This window comes from Sinocyclocheilus grahami, unplaced genomic scaffold (assembly GCF_001515645.1).
Source record: "Sinocyclocheilus grahami isolate Dianchi unplaced genomic scaffold, SAMN03320097.WGS_v1.1 scaffold207.1, whole genome shotgun sequence".
Taxonomy (NCBI): domain Eukaryota; kingdom Metazoa; phylum Chordata; class Actinopteri; order Cypriniformes; family Cyprinidae; genus Sinocyclocheilus; species Sinocyclocheilus grahami.
In genome coordinates this window covers 1,186,207-1,206,973 of record NW_015505386.1, presented here as the reverse complement: position 1 = coordinate 1,206,973, position 20,767 = coordinate 1,186,207, and the positions used below count along the sequence as shown (strand labels likewise).

At 36.5% G+C, this 20,767-nt stretch overlaps 1 protein-coding gene across 1 annotated transcript; it reads right to left on the bottom strand.

Moving 5' to 3' along the window:
• Window positions 1-525: 525 nt before the first annotated feature.
• LOC107595709 (receptor-type tyrosine-protein phosphatase alpha-like) lies at window positions 526-10,620 on the bottom strand. The gene is made up of 11 exons (XM_016286203.1): window positions 10,597-10,620; window positions 10,017-10,183; window positions 9,378-9,513; window positions 9,138-9,287; window positions 8,925-9,018; window positions 7,814-7,890; window positions 6,507-6,641; window positions 6,196-6,321; window positions 5,941-6,092; window positions 3,354-3,489; window positions 526-983 (listed from the first exon to the last, which is right to left on the bottom strand). Exons 1-11 carry the CDS (start codon window positions 10,618-10,620, stop codon window positions 909-911), a joined length of 1,272 nt encoding a protein of 423 aa, XP_016141689.1. The 3' UTR covers window positions 526-908.
• Window positions 10,621-20,767: the final 10,147 nt, after the last annotated feature.

Below are 20,767 nucleotides of genomic sequence, written 5' to 3'. Positions count from 1 at the left end.
AACCCTTGTGAGATTCAAGGGGACAAAACAACACAAAAGAAAAATTAAGTGGAATTTCTCTGGTCTTGACATACTCAGGGTTTCCTCTTGTTTGTCTTATTTAGTCTTATCTTCCTCTACCATCATCTAGTTTGGACCAAGTTGGCACACTATAACAAAATGGACATCACAAAAACACACTTAACATCTTCAGATCTAAGGGACGCACGCCTTAGTCACGGCCCAAAAAAACGGTCCCTGTTTAAAAAAAATGGACTCAGAAATGATATCGGTCACTCCAGTAAACACAATCAAAAAGCACAGTGAAGTGTTTTCTGCGAACGCACGCGTTTACAGTCGCTGATGCACCACGGTTGGTTGATTTTGCCGCGTTGTGCGTTATGTAGCTACAGGCAACAGCATAGTGGGATTGAGCTGCCATTCAAATAGGTTTCAGTCACTCAACTGCAGAGAAAGAAGGAAGTTCTTGTTAAAACACCCAGTGAAAAGCTCCCTCATCTTTCTACCGCTCTGTCTCTATAGCGCCATTCATGTTTGCATTTATATACCAGTAAACTATATTAAGGTCACTCTAAAAACCGCAACAGAATGGCTTCTAAAACCAAACAAATGAAACAAAACAAAAAAGAAATACAAGAGCATATTTACACTGAGAGAAATGGGTAAGGGCCTTATTAACAAGAGCAATATTACAAAATATTCAAGAAGGCATCTCTAATGGTGTTTTCTTTGTTTGTTTTCTTTCCATCTTCAGCACCAACGTGTTTTCGTGCTTGCCGGCCAAAGGATTTTCATTCCCTTTTGCTTTGCGCTGGCAGTCCGTCTCGTTTAGCTGTGTTTTTGTGAAAGTTTGGACGTGACTGCATGACTGGGAATGTCTGTACGATCTTCTGCAGGAGGGTGTGGCTTTACTTGAAGTTGGCGTAGTCAGAGAAGGCATCAATGTATTCCTGGACCACTTTGTAGCAGAACTCATACTGCTCCTGTGGGGAAAAGCAGGATGTAATGAGTCGAGGTGTTTGGATTAAAGTACTAAAAACAAAACAAGATAAAAACAGGGGTGTAGGAACCATCTAAAAACATTATCAGCTTGGCTTGTGAATATTAATTATGTGATGTAACTTTTGTTTTGATGATTATTTTCCAAAAAATAGAGGTACAAACATAAAATCTATCATGAAAATAACATCACCCCGACCCCCTATTCTTCCTGTTCTAATGATGTTTTACTAGGACTACACGATTAAGTGAAATCGCTATATGGCTTCACACGATTATCAAATCACAAAGGCTTCACACGATTATCAAATCACAAAGGCTATGATTGAATTAAACATATGCGCTCTGTGTTTCAGAGTGAAGCGTGGCACCAGTGTTCGAACTACACCGTGGACTTTGGGGGAGCCCACGTTTTTTTTATAACGGGGGGTTGCACTGCTTGCGTGAGGGCTTACAATGACTTACAAAGATACATAACAGCTACAAGTGTATGCAATACTTGCTACAAGCACTATATAGGATAAATCACTATACAGGATTTACCCTATTATACTTTATCAACACAAACAACACGAAGGTGAAACAGCAAACAGCCACCCACAAATAGTCTATAAACAAAGCATCCAGCTGTCTTTGAGTTCACATGAACAACGTTTAAAGTTACTTGTCGTCAGGCTACAGAAGAATACCATAATTCCTCCATTCAATTAGGCCTTAGACATCGAGAGTCACGCAGACCTATAACAACGCAGCCACAACACATAATTGCGAATAACATGCCTTACCTTAACACAGAACCGACCACAGAGTCCAGCGTTTATAGTTTTTCTACAAATCTTTGAGTTAACGTGTACTAAACATGAGTGGAATTTGCACCGCAGCACCCCCACACCTTGATGCTCATGACAAGAATAGCATGTATAGTTATCTTTATTGTTTATAAGCTCTTTTCTGTCAGAAAGAGATTGTTTATAAGTTAATTAGGTTTAAATCGCCGTCATGCATGAATGAATGATATTTTTGCAATTTCACACATAATAATCCACGATGATCACATTACACAAAAATGAAATTGCACGTCAAAATAACACATTGTCAATATTTTTTGAGACCCCCCAAAATTTCACAAATCCCGTTTTCAGGGGAGCCCATGTCTTATTAAAAGGAGCCGAGCTCCCCCTAGCTCCCCCGTAGTTTGCACCCTGTGTGTAAGACACGAACCAAAACATAGCATTAATTTGTTATCAGCCCTTTTACACATATTTTGTGTACTATCAATTTGTCACATGTGGTTCCCGCTCATTCGTCGGATCCGCCGGCTGCGCCGTTCTCGACCCCGCCGCCTCAGCTCACTCTATCCCGGCCTCAGTGCACGCTGAGCCGGGGCTTCCCCTCACTCTAGCCTGGCCTCAGCTCACTCTATCGCGCCCTCACGCTAGGCCGCCGTGTGTTTCGTTGTGAAAGCGAAACTAGTTTGTTTGGTCTTCCAAAATGTACAATATGTGGAAAATAATGTGTTTTTTTACTTTAAACCGCATAAACACATTTCATTACACCAAATACACAAAATAATGTTATTTTTAGCAGCATCATATGACCCCTTTAAGGGGAGCCGAGCTCCCCCTAGCTCCCCCATAGTTCGCCCCCTGTGTGGCACTGTCTTCATTTACACGTGAGCAGCTCATAATCCAGTGTTTTCAGTGTCTTAGAGCGATATGCAGTAAATGACACTTCACATGAACTCATCTCTGGATGAGCTCTGAATTTGAATTGAATATTTTATGCATTTCAGAACGCAACATGTGTCAATCATCTTCCCAAAATTGTAATAATCGATGTTTATAAACCACTTTTTGTCAAGAAAAGTGAAGCTTTAAGGGTTTCATGTGGTTTCTGCCAAAATTAAAATTTGTAAATGAAGAGAGACATAAATATTAGTATTGTAATTTTACAATTGTACTCTAAAATAAAAATGATTATTATCTTAAATATTTGATTATTATGTTACAGCGAATACAATTGGAATAATAAATTACAATTTGTAATATTTCTGATTTTGTTTTAGTAGTAGTAGTAATCAAAATGGTAATGATTTATTATTATTATTAGTAGTAGTATTAGTATTATAGTCATACTGATATATAACAACAGTCAATTTGTGTAGCCCTCAAGCACAGCAAACTTGAAACCTTTTTTTTTTTTTCAATAACAAATGCAACTTATCACAATTTTTCCCTTAGTACAGCATGATTTATGCCTCTGGCAAAAAAACAACAATTGTTCAAAAACAATTAAACTGCGCTTTGTTCAGTTTAGTAGATCAACACTGCATCGTGAGTGACGTGTTTTCTCACCAGTGTCTGCACCATGTGCGGTCTCTGTAGTCTTAGACTCTTTACCGTCTGAAAAACGTCCAGAATGCCCTCTGCCTTCACCCGCTCCAGGACCGTGCTCAGAGCACAGAATGTCCCAGTGCGCCCTGCTCCGGCACTGTTAACACACAAACATCAATTACTCACCGCTCTGTGGATATGAATGAGTCTGTTCCTACTTTTCATAATTGGCTTTCCTTAATTGGCTGACCCTGAATTCCCACTGGACACTGCAGCTCTATCTGTTTCATCATTGCTTTGGAGATGTAACTATGGTCAGGTTTTGGTTAAGTCATACCAAGCACCCATGGATGCCTTCTAGCATTACAAAACCACTAAACCTTACTTAAGCTGCCAAACCAGTGAGACCTATTCAAATTTGCATTCCAGTCTAACCAAAACGTCCTGTATCCACACTAGAAGATTTATGGTAAGTATGAATAACTTCTTGAGTAGTATGCTGCTGTAACAACCACAAATGCATTAAATAACTTGTTATTTCCTGTTTTTGTTTTATGGGTTCCCTTTGGAGCACAAAAGGACAAGTCAAAGCCTTTTCAAGTTAAAAATACACTACCTTTCAAAAGGGTCAGTAAGATAAAAAAAAATTACAATAAATAAGCACTTTTCACTATTCAACAAAGGGAACACTGAATTGATTGAAGTGACAGTAAAGACAAATATGTTTCCATTTCAAAAATTAAAAAAAAAAGTTTCATTTCAAATAAATGCTGTTCTGTTTTTACTGTATTTATGGTCAAATAAATGCAGCCTTTCAAAAACATTTAAAATTGTACTGACCCCAAACTTTTGAATGATAGTGTAATTTTGCAACTTAGCAATCAAAATATTTTAATAAAAATAGGTTTTGCATGTGGAACGTAAATTATGCCTCACAAAAAGCCACCAAATAGAATGTAAAAACAATAGAATAAAAATAAATCTGTTGTCATAAAAAACTAAAATATTTTACAATATGAATATATATTAATATCCAAATATATTATTACAAGGCCTTCTCAAGCCATACAGCTGACTCATCTAATCTGCGGCCTGTTATGCATCAAACTAATATTGCTGTTGAGACAAAATGCAATGCCATCAAGTTAGCATTTTTAAACATTCGCTCACTAAAAAATAAATCATTTCTAATCAATGACTTAATAACCACAAACAACCTGGATTTTACGTTTCTAAACGAAACATGGCTAGAAGACAGCTGGAGTGCAACGGTCCTCAATGAAACAGCCCCTCCTAACTTTACTTTCATGAGTGTTTGCAGGACTGTTAGGAGAGGTGGAGGTGTAGCTGCTCTATTTAAAGATGTCTATCAATGCAAGCAAGTGTCATTTGGTCAGTACTTGACTTTTGAATATCTAGGGATTGTGTTGAAAGGTGCTCCACGCATTCTGTTTATCATTATTTACAGGCCTCCAAAATAATCTCCAGCCTTTGTTGAAGAGTTCACAGAAATGCTATCAATGATTTCCTCAGAGTTGGACTGTTTTGCTATTGCAGGGGATTTTAATATGCACATAGATAATGCAGAAAACAAAACTACAAAAGAAATTATAACTGTTCTAAATACTTTTGACCTGATTCAGCATGTGCATGAACCCACACAAAATCGGGGACATACTCTAGATTTACTCATCAGTAGAGGTCTAAACATTTCATCCATTGTTATTAAGGACGTAACACTATCTGATCACTTCTGTATTTTCTTTGATATATTGATCTCTGTTACCACTGAATCTAGATCGGTCTCAGTCAGAAAGAGATGCATTAACGAAAACACTAGTGTGCTATTTATGGAGGCTATATCTTTAACACCAAGCATTTCTGCAGACTCTGTTGATCTTCTCCTTGATTCCTTTAACTCAAAAGTTAAGAATGTTATTGATGACATTGCTCCTTTGAAAGTCAGCAGGAAGACTGGCAGACAGAAATCAGCTTGGAGAAAATCAACAGCAGTTCAGAGTATGAAAAGACAATGCAGAAAAGCTGGGCGGATGACGAAACTTGAAATTCACTATAGCATATATAAAGTCAGCCTTCATGCTTTCAATGTGGAACTAGGCAAAGCTAGACAGTCATTCTTCTAAAACCTTATAAACAATAACTTAAACAACACTCGCACTCTTTTTGCTACTGTTGAGAGACTGACAAACCCCCCAAGTCAGATTGCCAGTGAAATGCTCTCCGACAGCCAGACCACTCAGATCATTAGGATCTAGTCAGTTAGAAATACCAAGGGTTCACACAAAACAATGGGAGTCTGCTTTTAGTTATTATGCTGCCCGCAGTTGGAATCAGCTTCCAAGAGAGATCAGATGTGCTAAAACATTAGTCACATTTAAATGCAGACTCAAAACCCATCTGTTTCGCTGTGCATTTATTGAATGAGCACTGTGCGATGTCAGAACTGATTGCATTTTATTTTAATGTAAAGCACTTTGAATTACCATTGTGTATGAAATGTGCTATATAAATAAACTTGCCTTGCCTTACAAATTATGTAAAATAAGTTTCATGTTCCTGGTTGGTTAGAGGAGTAGATGTGGCTTACCTGCAGTGCACAGTGATTGGGTGGTTTCCAGACTGCTGCTGCTGTTTCTGAACTGCAGCGATTATGTTGATCATACCCTTCCCGTCAGACGGGATGCCCACCTCTGGCCAGCCATGGAAATGAAACTGCCTCACAGCCCGAGACTTATTTTCCTGCAGAGAGAAAGAAAATGGCAATTACATCAATGGCAAACGTTAAAATACAGTGCTAAAAGACATAAACAGTGTTTCAGGAGATCCTCTGAAATGGACTTACTCTGTTATTGGTGACGAGAAGGTCCCTAACAGTGTAGCTTTCACTTTCCTCCTCCCTCTTCAACTCAATGGACATGTCTCCACAAACCATCACACCGTCACTAGGCCAATATGGAGCACACTTCTCCTGCAGAGAGTGGGGAAGAGACAGATTTATTATTCTATTGCCCCACCTGGCGGGGTTGAAAATTCAACAATGTTTCTGTAGCTAGCCCAGATCTTTAACTACAAGGCTACACCACAAAAAGACACCTTTGTAAGCGGAGTTAGCATATAGATGCAAACAAAGAGAAAGGAGGCAGGTGAACGTACCTGTCCTCTCTCCTCCAGCTCGGTCAGCATAACGATAGAGCAGCTTCTCCACTCCCAGATCATTCTCCAGAAGTCTTCAATGGTGTGCTGCAGCGGCCCCTGACATGCCATGTACGAGTCCTTTTGCCTATAACCCTGCACACACACACACACACACACACACACACACACAAATATGACTACATTTGTATACACTAGACATTTTCCAGCTGTAATCATGGATATATGCTACCATTCAAAAGCTTGGTGTCATTACGATTTTAATGTTTTTGAAAGAAGTCTCTTATTCTCACCAAAGCTGCATTTATTTGATTAAAATTACAGTCAAAACCGTAATATGGTGGAATATTATTGCAATTCAGAATAACTGTTTTCTATTCCTATATATTTTAAAATGTAATTCATTCCTGTGATCCTACTTATTATCAATGTTGAAGACATTTGTTTTCAAAACTGATACATTTTAAATGATTTTTGATGAACTAAGTTCAAAAGAACAGCATTTATTTGAAATAGATATATTTTGTAACATTATAAATATCTTTGATGTCACTTTTGATCAATGTAATGCAACCTTGCTGAATAAACGTAATCTTTCCAAAAATTAAATAAATAAAAAATTACTGACCACACGTATAGTAAAAATGCACAAAACATACGACAAAAAAGGCTTTTGTTTATCACTATAGTTATCTTCCAGATTGCAAAGCTCCGTTATCATTATGGCAGCACTGGAGAAGTTTTCCTTTGTTTGATTACCTTATGATTAAGTGCTTCAGCCACACAAAAAGAAGAGGATGCGAAAGGGCTTTTAGCCAAAACAAAGCTGACAAACTCTGACTGATCTGCGATGGAGGGATGAACACATGAGGTCTATCCCAAAACCTAGTGAGCTGCCTCACTGCCTACTTAGGCAGCTGCCTTCTAAGGCAACATCTTACTTGTCATGCAACCTCATAAGTGACTAATCTGAACTTTCGACACTCAGCATCAACTGATTTTAAGTTTGTAATAATGATACTTTTTAGTATCGAATGAAAATAAATACATTTATAATCATTTTATTTTTTCCAGTGAGCTGGTCACTAGGTTTAAAAAAACAGCAATGGTCAGCGTCCCAGGCTCCTAATCTCAGCATGGGCGTCCATATAACTTCATGACAGAAAAATGCGTGTTTAAACCACTCCCAAAAGAAAAGAAAAGCATGCTGTGTGGTCTCTGTTGTAGCATTCCCTCCAGACTTCCCTGAGCGATATCTCGGTGAGTTGGGAGTAATTGTTGGCTGAGGTCAGACGGGTTTTACTCACATCTATAAAAGAGGCGTTGATGTAGTCTGTGTTCTCCTCCCCTCGTTTCACAGGGATGATCACTCTGTTAAACTCATCTGGAAGAAACAGTGAAGGTTCAGAAAGAAGCCAAGGAATGCACATGCTGATAAATTTACACCTTGAAGTCTCTTTGGATAAAAGCAACTGCCAAATAACATGTAAAAGGATAAAAGCATAAAGATAAATTATAATATAATTATATACTAGAAAAAGTATAAACTACATAAATATGTTTTTTTCCCAGCAGACTGAGCAGAGAACATGTTAGAAACAATTACACTATCGTTCAAAAGTTTGGGGTCAGTAAGATTTATTTTTAAATTATTCTTATGCTCATCATTTATTTATAACAGTAATATTGTGAAATATTTTTACAATTTAAAATAAAGGTTTATTTAAATAATTTTAACAGCAAAGCTGAATTTTCAGCATCATTACTCCAGACTTCAGTGTCAGTACACCTTGAAGTCTCTTTGGATAAAAGCAACTGCCAAATAACATGTAAAAGGATAAAAGCATAAAGATAAATTATAATATAATTATATACTAGAAAAAGTATAAACTACATAAATATGTTTTTTTCCCCAGCAGACTGAGCAGAGAACATGTTAGAAACAATTACACTATCGTTCAAAAGTTTGGGGTCAGTAAGATTTTTTTTAAAATTATTCTTATGCTCATCATTTATTTATAACAGTAATATTGTGAAATATTTTTACAATTTAAAATAAAGGTTTATTTAAATAATTTTAACAGCAAAGCTGAATTTTCAGCATCATTACTCCAGACTTCAGTGTCACATGATCCTTCAGAAATCATTCTAATATGCTGATTTGATGCTCAGACCATTTATTATTAGCAATATTTTTGTGGAAACAAGAGGCAAATGTAAAAAATTAAAAAGAACAGCATTTACATGAAACAGGAACCCTTTGTATAAATGTCTTTCCTGTCACTTTTATTCACCAAGGATGCATTAATTTAATTTAAAAAAAATGTTACTGACCTCTAACAGTAGTGCGTTTTTGATTATTCAAAAGTTATTCTCCCAATTCACAGTCTGATTATTCAACATTGATACACAACTCACATGGAATGATTTGCAAAACACGGTTTTTCTTCATGTTGGCAGGCAAGTTCCCTGTTCTCATCTTGTCATTCTGGATTTTAATTGAGGTAAGTTTCTAAAAGAGAGAAAAAGATAATAAACAAAACAGAACATAAGAAAATATGTACTACACTTCAACGTGGTCCCAGTAATTATTTCCCAAAAAGCAAGCAAAAAAAAAGCTGTTTGTGCTACCTTAAACTCTGCCTCCATGCCTCCACAGCCGGCTCCAGATAAAGGAGCGTACAGCTTATTCAGGTGAGACTCCAGAGATGTCACTTCTAACTCTGTGTCTCCGTACAGGTAGTGCTCTAGCAAAGCTTGGAATATAAACACATACTGCATCTGTAGGGAGAGATGGAGGGTGGGAGATGAGCATGTTGAGACTTAATACAGCTGTATTACAGCTTTAATGAGAGGTTTGTATGAGCTCACATCAGTCTGGACCATCTGACAGCGCTGGGCTCTGATCCGTGTGACAAATCCGAAGACGTCGACCTTTCTCTCTGCCCCCATCATGTCCAGCATAGCATCTATCACAATGAAGGTCCCTGTCCTGCCAACACCCGCACTGAGAAGAACAGATGAGAATCAGTTACTGGAAATCGCTAACTTTCAAATAAACTGCTCAAAAATACTACTATTCAAAAGTTAGTTTTTAAAAAAAAAATCTTTTATGCTCACCAAGGCTGCATTTAGTTGATCAAATAAAGAAACATTGTGAAATATTAGTACAATTTAAAATAACAGTTTCTATTTTAATGTATTTTGAAAATTTTATTTATTTCAGTGATGGAAAAGCTGAATTTTTCAATGTTAAAAACATTTGTGCTGCTTGAAGTTTTTGTGGAAATCTTGATTTTTCCCAAAGGACTTTTTTGATAAATAGAAAGTTTAAAGGAACATCATTTATTTGAAATAGAAATGTTGTAACATTATAAATGTCTTTACTGACATTTTTTGATTCATTTAATGCATCCTTGTTGAATAAAAGTAAAAACCCTAAACAAAAAACCCTTTGAATGGTAGTGTACTCTGTCATGCACATACACACAAGATAATAAAGCTCTTTACCTGCAGTGAACCACTATGGGTCCAGCATACTGTGGGTTGCAGGTCTTGACCTTCTTAAGGAACTTCAGCATGCCAATGGGAGTGAAAGGAACCCCGAAATCAGGCCAGCTGGTGAAGTGAAACTGTGTGACCAGCCTCTGAGGCTTCTTACCAGACACATCACCCACCTAAACACACAAACACACACAACAGAGTTTGTTATCATTCACCAAACAATATTTCAACAATACTTCTTAAAATAAAAACCATCAAAAGCTTTTTTTCTGGAGACAGCTTAAAAAGTTTGGCGTATCTAAAGTTATGTTCAATTTTTATAGTGCTATCATTGAAAATGTGCTGACTTTCTAAATTAGTGTGGATTGGTAGCTCCAAAGTCAGATTAGTAATATAATATGGGATGCTTTGAAAATGATTGGTTGTGATCTTCCCACTATTGATGAGATTTATGTCTCACGTTTGCAGAAAAAAAGGTCTAACAATCCTGAAATATCCCTTGCATCCAGCCAGTCACCTCTTTACGCCTCTACCTTCAGACAGACGCCTTAGAGCAATTAAAACCAAGTCTTCACGTTTTCTGAACAGCACTTATTGTAGGATTGTTCATGCTCTTAATTCCTCTGGTATTTATGCATCTGCATTTCACTCCCTGTAATTGATAGGACATATATGTATAGATGTATTTATGTATGTGTATGTTTATCAATGTACAGTGGGTACGGAAAGTATTCAGACCCCCTTAAATTTTTCACTCTTTGTTATATTGCAGCCATTTGCTAAAATCATTTAAGTTAATTTTTTTTCCTCATTAATGTACACACAGCACACCATATTGACAGAAAAACACAGAATTGTTGACATTTTTGCAGATTTATTAAAAAAGAAAATATTACTAAAACTAAAAAAAATTTAAAATAAAAGCCAAACAAAAAACAAAAACTAAGACACTGTATTGAGCACATTACAAAATTCTTCCAATTTAAACTAAAATGAAAATCAAAAACTAAATGGATAAAAGCAAAAATTGTATTCAAAATATAAATAAATATTATAATAGTATATGTAATTATACGAAGATAACACCATTAACAAAAAAAATTGTTTTAGAGATTTATTTTTAATTAATTCAAACAAAATTGCATCAAATTTTTATATCAGCAATAACGTGAAAATAATTATCAGTCTTGCGCTTGTGGACTTACATTTATATAGGAAGCGTTGACGAAGTCTGAGTCAGGAACTCCCTCCAGAGAAGTCAAATGCACCCTAGAATGATCATCTGAGAAAAGGTGTAAAAAATAAAACAGATTATAAGGCTCCCAGCATTATTTTTCACATAATGAACTCCTTTGTAGGCCTTGTAGCTCTGGTAAAAGCATGCTTTATCAGCTCTGGTTTGGAGATAAGTTGTGGGAAAGCCTTACAGGGCAGGATGTTCACATATCTGTTCTTCTCCTTATTCTCCTCCTTCGAGGCAGCATCACATGAGGCCTGAATGGGACATATAGGCAACGCCTGCAGAGCAAAAAAAACAGGCAATCGTACATGGGCCTAGAGCATGATGAGGAGATACACACCAACACCACAAATTAAGTATTTTAGGTTACGTCCACAAGAAGCCAGAGCTTTCCCTATCCAATCTTTTTTTTCACCTTGTCTCAAGAAATATCTGCGTCCACACGAAACCACGAAACCGTCACAAAATGATGTAGTATACATGCCAGACCAGCATGTGGCGCTGTAATTCTGCCACATAGATACACTAAAAACGGAGAAGAAGACTTCGACCATGCACATAAACCTTGCACGCGTGGTTTACAAACGAGCTTGGAACAATAAATTTATTAATCTTTGTTAATGTTAGTTAATAAAAATACAATCGTTCAGTGTTTGTCCATGTTTTTGTTGCCGTTACGTGACGTAGCGGTAACTGACAAGGGGCGAGACGTGGGCTGATGACGGGACTCTCAAGTGACGGTAGCTGTTGACTTGATTTTATGAATCACTAAGGACCACAGTTTCAGCTTGGATGGCCTGAGGGTAGGTAAATTATGAGCAAATTTGAATTTTTAGGTTAACGCTCCCTTTAACTATTTAACAGCACCAACAAAATCCTATTATTATTATTTTATTTTATTTTTTTTACAAAGGATTGTCCCCATAGGAACCTCTGTGATTGTCAAGGATCAAATTAATAGACTTACCTGGAGAAACGAAACCTGCATCACTCACTCATTCGCACAATGATCTCCTGTAGATGAAAAAAAGAAAAGGAGAACTTATCATTAAAACTCAGCAACAACATTAAGATTTAAATCAACAATACTACTCATTTATGATACTGTTCACATAGGAATGTCAAAAAAGATTTATTCTTTACTAGTAATACTTATATTAATATCATTACAATTAATATTAAAAGTTTACCTCAAAATGATAATGCAATTGGTTTAATTTTTTTATATTTATATTAATTTTATTTTGATAACTATAAAAAAAATCAAGAAAATAATCATAAATTACCTTTACTGAATATTGAAATTTGACTGGTATTGTTATCAATAACTGATTTTTAGTATTGTGGCAACCGTACTGTCATGCCATTCATAAATGAGCGCATTACAGGCCATTCATAATTGTGCGCACAACCTCTAAACTGAGACAGAAAATGAGTCACTGCTCTCAGACTAACACATCAAGCAGAGATGTGATGCTCATGCTGTGATTGTGATACATTCTGATTAGACTGGGTTTTAAATTCATGAAAACAAACACCCTCTTTTTAAAACAACAACATAAAAATAAAAACTGACAAAGATTGGACATTGCAATTAGGAAAAGATATACAAGGGAATACCCTTTCTACACATGATCCAGCCAAACCCAGCAGCACACATGGCCATATACCTAGACAAGAGCAACAGATTATGGATGTTCATTTCGGTTATTTTTCCTAACCGACAACCAACGCTCGTTAACCGATTATTAACCGTTAATCGACAAGATTATTTTAAATTCAAATTTAATTAAATTAGAAAGGATACGTGTCTGTGACCCGTTAAAAAATACTAACATTTGTTTCCCGGGGATTAATTTTACATGCGCAAAAAGCAGCAAACAACAGAACATGAGGATTCACATGGCCATCATATCACATCATGCACCTGCAGCGCTTCTGTGAGCGTAGAAAAACATAATAAAGCTAGGCTATAGGCCTATATATATATATATAAAACGATAAATAGGCCTATACAAGAAATATATTTTTACTTAATAAATTAAGAAAACAAAATAAAAACTGTGCAACAAGTAGCCTAGCCTAGTATGCAGAATTTCAGTTTATTTTTGTGCTGCGCGAAAGGAAACAGACGGCAGAAAGCGGCATCCTATTTTTCTTTAGGCTTATTTTACAAAAGCACAAAGATTTGTTTTTATTGTGAATGTACACAAATAAAGGCAAACCTTTTACAATTCCGATTATCTTTATGACTAAAAGGAGTAGTTGCTTCCACTGTTAGAAGGAAAAAATTTAAATGATCGTGCCGGCGCTGCATACATGCACACAATTAAGCATTGCTACCTTGACAAAGCAGTCTGTTCATTATCATAATAAAATACAGTCAGTCAAACATATGGAAAAAACACACCGCTCAGTTTAAACATGTAGTCAAATCTGTGCCATTAAGCGTTATCACCGTACCGCCGTGAATGATGTTATGCAAACCATTTAGTTTTACGTGGATATTGGAACTTGAGTGAAGTAGGCTACATAATAAATAATATTTTGGCATTCAAATACATGGCGAATACGGAAACTTTTGATTTTGTGTCGAATGAGAGACGCAACGTTGGTTTCAGTTTCGTTTTAGCCTAAATTAATTCGTTTTGGCTTGTCGTTTAGCTATAGCTTCTTATATTTTTCTAAATACTGTCAATTGAAAGGATTTGTTGTGGAGTGAGGGGAACTAAAATAGCCTAGCTATGTTTGCAGTGTTTATTAAATTATTATAATGTTTGTAAACATTTTGTGTCGGGATTAGGCCTATTTCTGAATGAAATAATAAAATGTGACTTAGATGCGACAAGGTTTTTTTTTGTTTTGTTTTGTTTTGTTTTATATGCATAGCGCATTTCTACCATGCAGCAAACCTTTTTAAATATTTTGATAAATTACAAAAAAAAAAATTAAATAAATAAATAAATTACTTTTTAAACCGTTTAACTGATTGTATTAATCGGTCCAAATTCTTCACGGTTGGTTAACGGTTAAGCGGTTAAAATGAACATCCCTACAACAGATACTAGACAGGTAACATCCAAGAGTCTGCGGATTTGGTCCAAGGGGATTAAGATGGTTTGATGTGAGGAGTGAAAATATAATCACAGCATCTGAAGCAATGATCCAGAGGGTAGCAGTTTGACTGCTAACCCGTGCTGTAATCTCAATGGTGTCTCACTGACTAAACCGTGATAAACCTCATGCCAATCTAAAGGGTCAGACCCTGAAATAATCCAGTCCGTCTGCCACTCATCAAGCAAGAGCATCCGTGGTTCCGCTGCTCTTCAGACGGGCCAATCAGCTTCCAATTTCTTCTTAGCAAGGAACCCCCTGTCATCCAAACATCAGCAGGCCCTGCCCAATAATCGCCAAGAGCTTTCAGTGGATCATCAAGAGTCAGTTTGAGCTGCTTACATGAGAATTTCAATAATTACACCACAATTCGAAAAATGGCATTGCGGAGACTTGTATAAAGAAACCTTTCATATGGGATTAGCTCATCTGAAATATGAAAATTGTGTTATTTGCTCACCCTCATGTTGTTCGAAAATCTTACAGAGCTCAACAATAAGATTTTTGTCTGCCGGCCCAGTGGGGCCAGTAGTTCAGATTTATACCGACCCTGCCAATATTGTCAGTGGCACTAGCACTAAAAATGATGCATTATATATTTATACTATTTATAATATAAACATATATACAATATTTAGAATTAATATTTATATTTTCATTCAACAAAGCTTTCCTTTACAAAAAAAAAACATTAAAAATTATAGTAATAATAATGTTGATTTTAGTCATTTTTGTTTGCAACTGTAGTGTCGTTCTCTAAAAGCAATGAATTTATACAAAATATGGTTCTCAGTTCCATTTTCACCCACATCTACATAGCATCTATATAATCACTGGTGTCAAGATGCCCACAATTACAACCTTGTTTTCTGGGGCACAAGCCATGTAAACCAACTGGTTTTCTTGGTTAATTATGTGATTACAAATTTCAAACCATGTTTGATTCTTACCATGATATTTTTCCTACTCATTTGTGGTGCTTGCTAAACTATTAGTATCATTCTTATGTGGGGTTAGTGATTTGAACGAATGGCAAAAAAGTCCATAAACTTTGACTATTTTTATGTTTGGAAGAAAGTCTCAGTATAGAACAATTGTGAAATAATACACAATTTAAAACAACTGACTTCGATTTTAATACATTTTAAAATGTCATTTATTCTGTGTTGGCAAACCTGAATTTTCAGTATCATTCTAATATGCTAATTTGCTGCTCATGAAACATTTCTTTTTATTATCAATGTTGAATTTTTTCTATGTATAAATATTTTTCTAGAAACGTGATAGAATTTCTTTTCAAATGAACAGTTTTGTTTAATTTAATGCACACATTGGATAAAAGCATCTGCAAAATGACTAAACGTAAATGTAAAAGTATTACATTTGGGGGAAAAAAATGAATAACCCCAAACCATACTGTATACTGAAGGAGTAACCCGAAGCTGTAAGAAATAACATGGCAATCACTGAGCAGACGCTAAAACCAGAACACCTTAGCAACCGTGCATCGACGCCCTGCAACCACAAACCGCGTGTTAGCATCATGTCAGTGATTTTTTCCCCAAACAGTGTCTTTGTTTGTTGGCTATCATTTCAGTTTGTCATGCTGCCTTAGCTCATTTTGAGCTATGAATGGCTACATGTAAATCTGTGTCCCTCCTGCGTTAATTCGGATGGAAATTTGCAGTTAGGTAATGCAAACAGCTGACCATTTCCATACAAAGAAGTTACACTCACAGTCACATCTATCTCTGACAATTTAATCAAATTAGCCTTGCCACAGCGCCCATTCACAGGCCTGTTATTCTACTGCCAACCACACGGATTCTAGAAGCTCGTTGTCAAATATAATTTGTTTAAAGGCTGAGCATGCACATGGCCGAGCATTCTTCAGGTGGAGGGCAAATCTGAAATGATTTGCGCCTTTTTTGACTGAGCCTGCAGAAAACCTTCAGATGGGAGGGACACCTCTCCCGCTCTATACATTCACCGTCGGTCTCTATCTGTTTCCATCTCCCTTTCTGGAGTTGGCAGGAAAGCTGTAACCCAAGAGAGCACATTGCTTCCTTCCTTCCTTTGCCGCCTGTCTGATTGCCTGCCAGATCAGTCATTCAGCCCAAAAGCCGCCACACCCTCACCTAACTAACACATCACGGAAAGCAAAACAGTATTTTGGAAAAGTGCCAGGCTGTTGCATAATTTTACTTTGTGTTGAATCGGTCAAATATGCATATGCAAACTGCCCCGTCTACTTGATGAGTCAGGCCTGGTTATTATCTCAGCGAATTACAGAGGAAATTGCACACCTCTAATAGATGACACCCATAATAGGGGCTTTCCTCTGAGATCTGACATCATTTATTTTTAAGTGCACAAATGGCCTGCGTCCAGCTCCACCAAGACTTCTTCCTAAAGGACGAGCCTGCAGAAGTCTCACGTATCTCCAGGCAAACCAAAAGACAGACTTGGGCGTGTGCAGAATATCTGCATCCTATAGGGAGAGTTACGTCTCAATTGCATTAGATCGCACCTCGGCGTGAAAGAGGGTTTTCATAACATGAAAATGCACTACCGCGGAGGTTGCATGGTCATCTCTTGCACAAACTGTTCCTGTTAAACGTTGCACCAGATTTGAGTCGAGATAACTTTTCTTGACCTTTACAGATTATCTTGTTGTTAAAGGAACAGGTCATGCAAAAATTTCAATATTAATCATTTACTCATACTATAATGATGTGTCTTGCGTAAGCGGTCACACTGGTTTGGAGCCACATTGCTTTAAAATAAAGGCGCTAGTTGTGGCAGGAGTGTATAGCTTTGATTCATACTAGTGCTGTCAAACGATTAAAAGTTTTTGTTTCCATAATATGTGTGTACTGTGTATGTTTATTATGTATACACACACATGCATATATTTAATAAAATAATTTTGTTTATAGATTAATTATATTTATACATATAATATAAATTTATATACATAAATACATGTAAACTGTATGTGTGTGTATTTATATATACATAATAAATATACACATGCTCTAAAAAATCCTGGATAATTTTTTTAACCCAAATGCTGGGTTGAGCCTTTTGGGTTATTTTTTCAGTGTTTGGGTAGTTTTTGTGTTACCCAGCTCCTGGGTCAGACATGACATAACCCAGTATTTGGGTAGTTTTGGTATTTTATTTAGATCCTGGGTCAGATGTAACCCAGCGGTTGAGTTATTTATCCCGGGGATTTTGCGTCCTCTTCTGGAGAGAGCAGTTCTAAGCGCCATCGAATTGATGCATTTCTTCGGTAAATACAGGTTTGTGTACATTTGATTTTATATATAAAATCGTTACTGTGCTGTATATCGTTCAATTTTATGCAGAGCAACATACAGGCACGCGGTATGAATCACCTAAACGTCAGTCTTATCGCGTGATGGAAAAGCCTGACACGCTGCATAAAATAAACAATTTTATTCATAAAGATACAGAATACAAATACTTTGGATGCTAAAATAATTCCTCAGAGCTGTTTACGGTTTGTTTTTGGGCAGGTTATGAAGGCAGTCACAGTATGGCCCTGTCCCAAGTGGAACAATTCATGTGCACTTTGGTCTTGCGGACTTACAATGGCTGCCGCGTGCGGGTGTCCGTTAAGTCCACGAGACCGTAGTGTGTCCCATTCGTCATTTTAGTGTTCAAAAGGGTTCTCCGAACGCCCCCCTTTGCGGCCGCTATGCACCCTCGATACGCACTTCTGCCAAGCCCGCACTGGGGAAAGCTCCGCAGCAGAATTCTACCCAACAGTCAAAGCGGCATTACGTCATGAAAGTGCGGACTCAGAGGAAGACCGCAAGGGTTTAAAGTGCGATTTGGGACCGGGCCTAAATTTCGGCTATGAGTGAAACGCAGGGTGGCGGTCTTAGTCGTAAGCAGTTCCCCACCGAACGCGACTCCAGCGCCGTTATGGTGGAAACGGAACATACATGTGAATTACTTCTGTTTAATGTTTAATTTTAACTTTTAATGTTTGTTAAACGAGTTTAAATAGGCTATGTGTATACATAATGATAAACAATGCTGTAAATCAGTGTTACTCATTGCGCGGCTCGCGAGCCTTATGCGGCTCGCCAAGTTTTAATGTGTGGCTTACATGGCAGATGGCAGTAAATAATGTAATGATATGATCAATACAGATATTTAATAAAAACATTAAAAACCAGCAGGGCTATAACTAAGCCATTAAAAAAAACTCACACCGTGTCTACACTGGACGCGAGCATCGTGGTACGACGCGACAAAAGACAATAGAACCTATTATAATTATGGCCCTATGATTTCTGCGATGCGGAAAACACGGACGGAATTGCGGAATCCAGTCATAAAAACAGAATTTACTGTATAACACGGAATGTCACAGAATTTGTCAAAGTTTGGGTGAATAAATCAAAATTAGGTAATTACACTTAAATCAAATCGCAATATTGACTGGTATCTGTAAATATTAAGCTGCAAAAATACCATTTAAATATGAATCCTGCATGTCTCTTTATGAATGAATGGCACAGATGCACGGTTTTGTTTACTACACACATAATGAAGTGCGCAGTGTTTTCAGCGTCTGCGGTCTCGCTAAATGAGAACATAAATACATGAACAACAGTCAGTGTCTGCTCTATTACAAATAATTTATATTTTAAAAATACCCAAAACAGCGGAATTATAAGATAGAAATATAGACTAGAAGGATATTTAAACTTGCTCTGCCCTTACGTCCATGACATTGACTCATTGAGTTGTTTTGGCAATCTTTCCAGCTCTTAACGCCGAATGTGCTCTTATGGTTTGATACATGATGGGGTAATGTAGAAGCAAATAACTTTAAATAAATAACTAAATAACTTTAAAAAATAAACCCCTTTGTATTGCATTGCATATTGTATGTTCAGGGATGACAGATTGAGAAGCAGACATGCTATTTATGACTGGATGTAACTTTTCATACTTTGCAGTAAAAGTGGCTATCCTATTAACTTTGTCCAATAAGTGCGGCTCTCGTGAAAAAAATTGTGAAGATCACTGCTGTAAATGATAAATAAAGAAAAAATAAAGGAGGTTATCACGCAAACCAGTGGTTGTGTGGAGTATTTTACAAAAGTTTAGAGGATTTAAGTTAATCTGTAAACATTATTTCATGTATAAAGTAAAAAATAAGATATATTATAATAAAAATTAATCAACCCATTAGCTGGGTTTGATCAACTCAATATGTGTTAAATAAACTACCCAATTTGCTGGGTAAAATGAACCCCAAATGTGTTCTGTCATATATTTACCCAGCCTAATTCATACATATTACGTACATTACCGCTGAATTGTTTTTACAGTTTTTTGAAAAGTCTCTTATGCTCACCAAGGCTGCATTTATTTGATCAAAAATACAGTAAAACAGAAATATTGTGAAATATGATTATAATTTAAAATAACTATTTTATTTTAATATATTTTAAACTGTAATTTACTCCTGTGATGCCAAGTTGAATCTTCAGAATCATTACGCCAGTCTTCAGTGTCACATGATCCTGCAGAAATGATTCTGAAATGTTGATTTTGGGTTCAAGAAACATATATTATTATTATCAATATGTTGGAAACAGTTGTGAAGCTTAATATATTGGAAACCATAAAACATTTTGATTCAGGATTCTTTGATAAATAATACGTTCAAAAGAACAGCATTTATTTGAAATAGAAACATCATAAATGTCTTTAATGTCACTTTTGATTTATATAATGCATCCTTGTTGAATAAAACTGTATCAATTTAAGTTATTATTGACCCCAAACTTCTAACTGACTTAGAAGTGCACTGCACTCAAGGAAAACATTTAAACAGTTATGCATTCCCAGGGAATCGAACCCATGACCTTGGCATTGCCAGTGCAAAGGTTGACTGTTTGAGCAACAAGAATGCATCCTACGGTTGAAATGAGGAAGGGAAAAATACTGCAAAATACATTGCAAAGTCATATTAGCTAAATTAAATTTGAATGTAGATGGATAACTTTGTTCAAATCCATCTGGTGCGCTACTTTTCCCATTTCATTTGTGATGCGTACATCCGCCAAACCTCAAATCATTCAGCTTGTAGAATATAGGTGTGATATTGCTTTTATAACCAATCAAAATTATAAAAACATGCCATAAAGTTGACAGAATGAAGTACTGAGCACTTCCTCTATCTTGAAATTGTCAATACTGATGACAATGATTAATTGTTCAGTCCTAAACACATATCAGAGGAGTCATGCTTTAAATACAGCTACACTAACACACACTTCTGCTCTCAAGTCTCAAGCCTGTGGGCATATCAAAAGAAAATAAACAAGTCATAAGACTGCCATTTTCCTCTTTC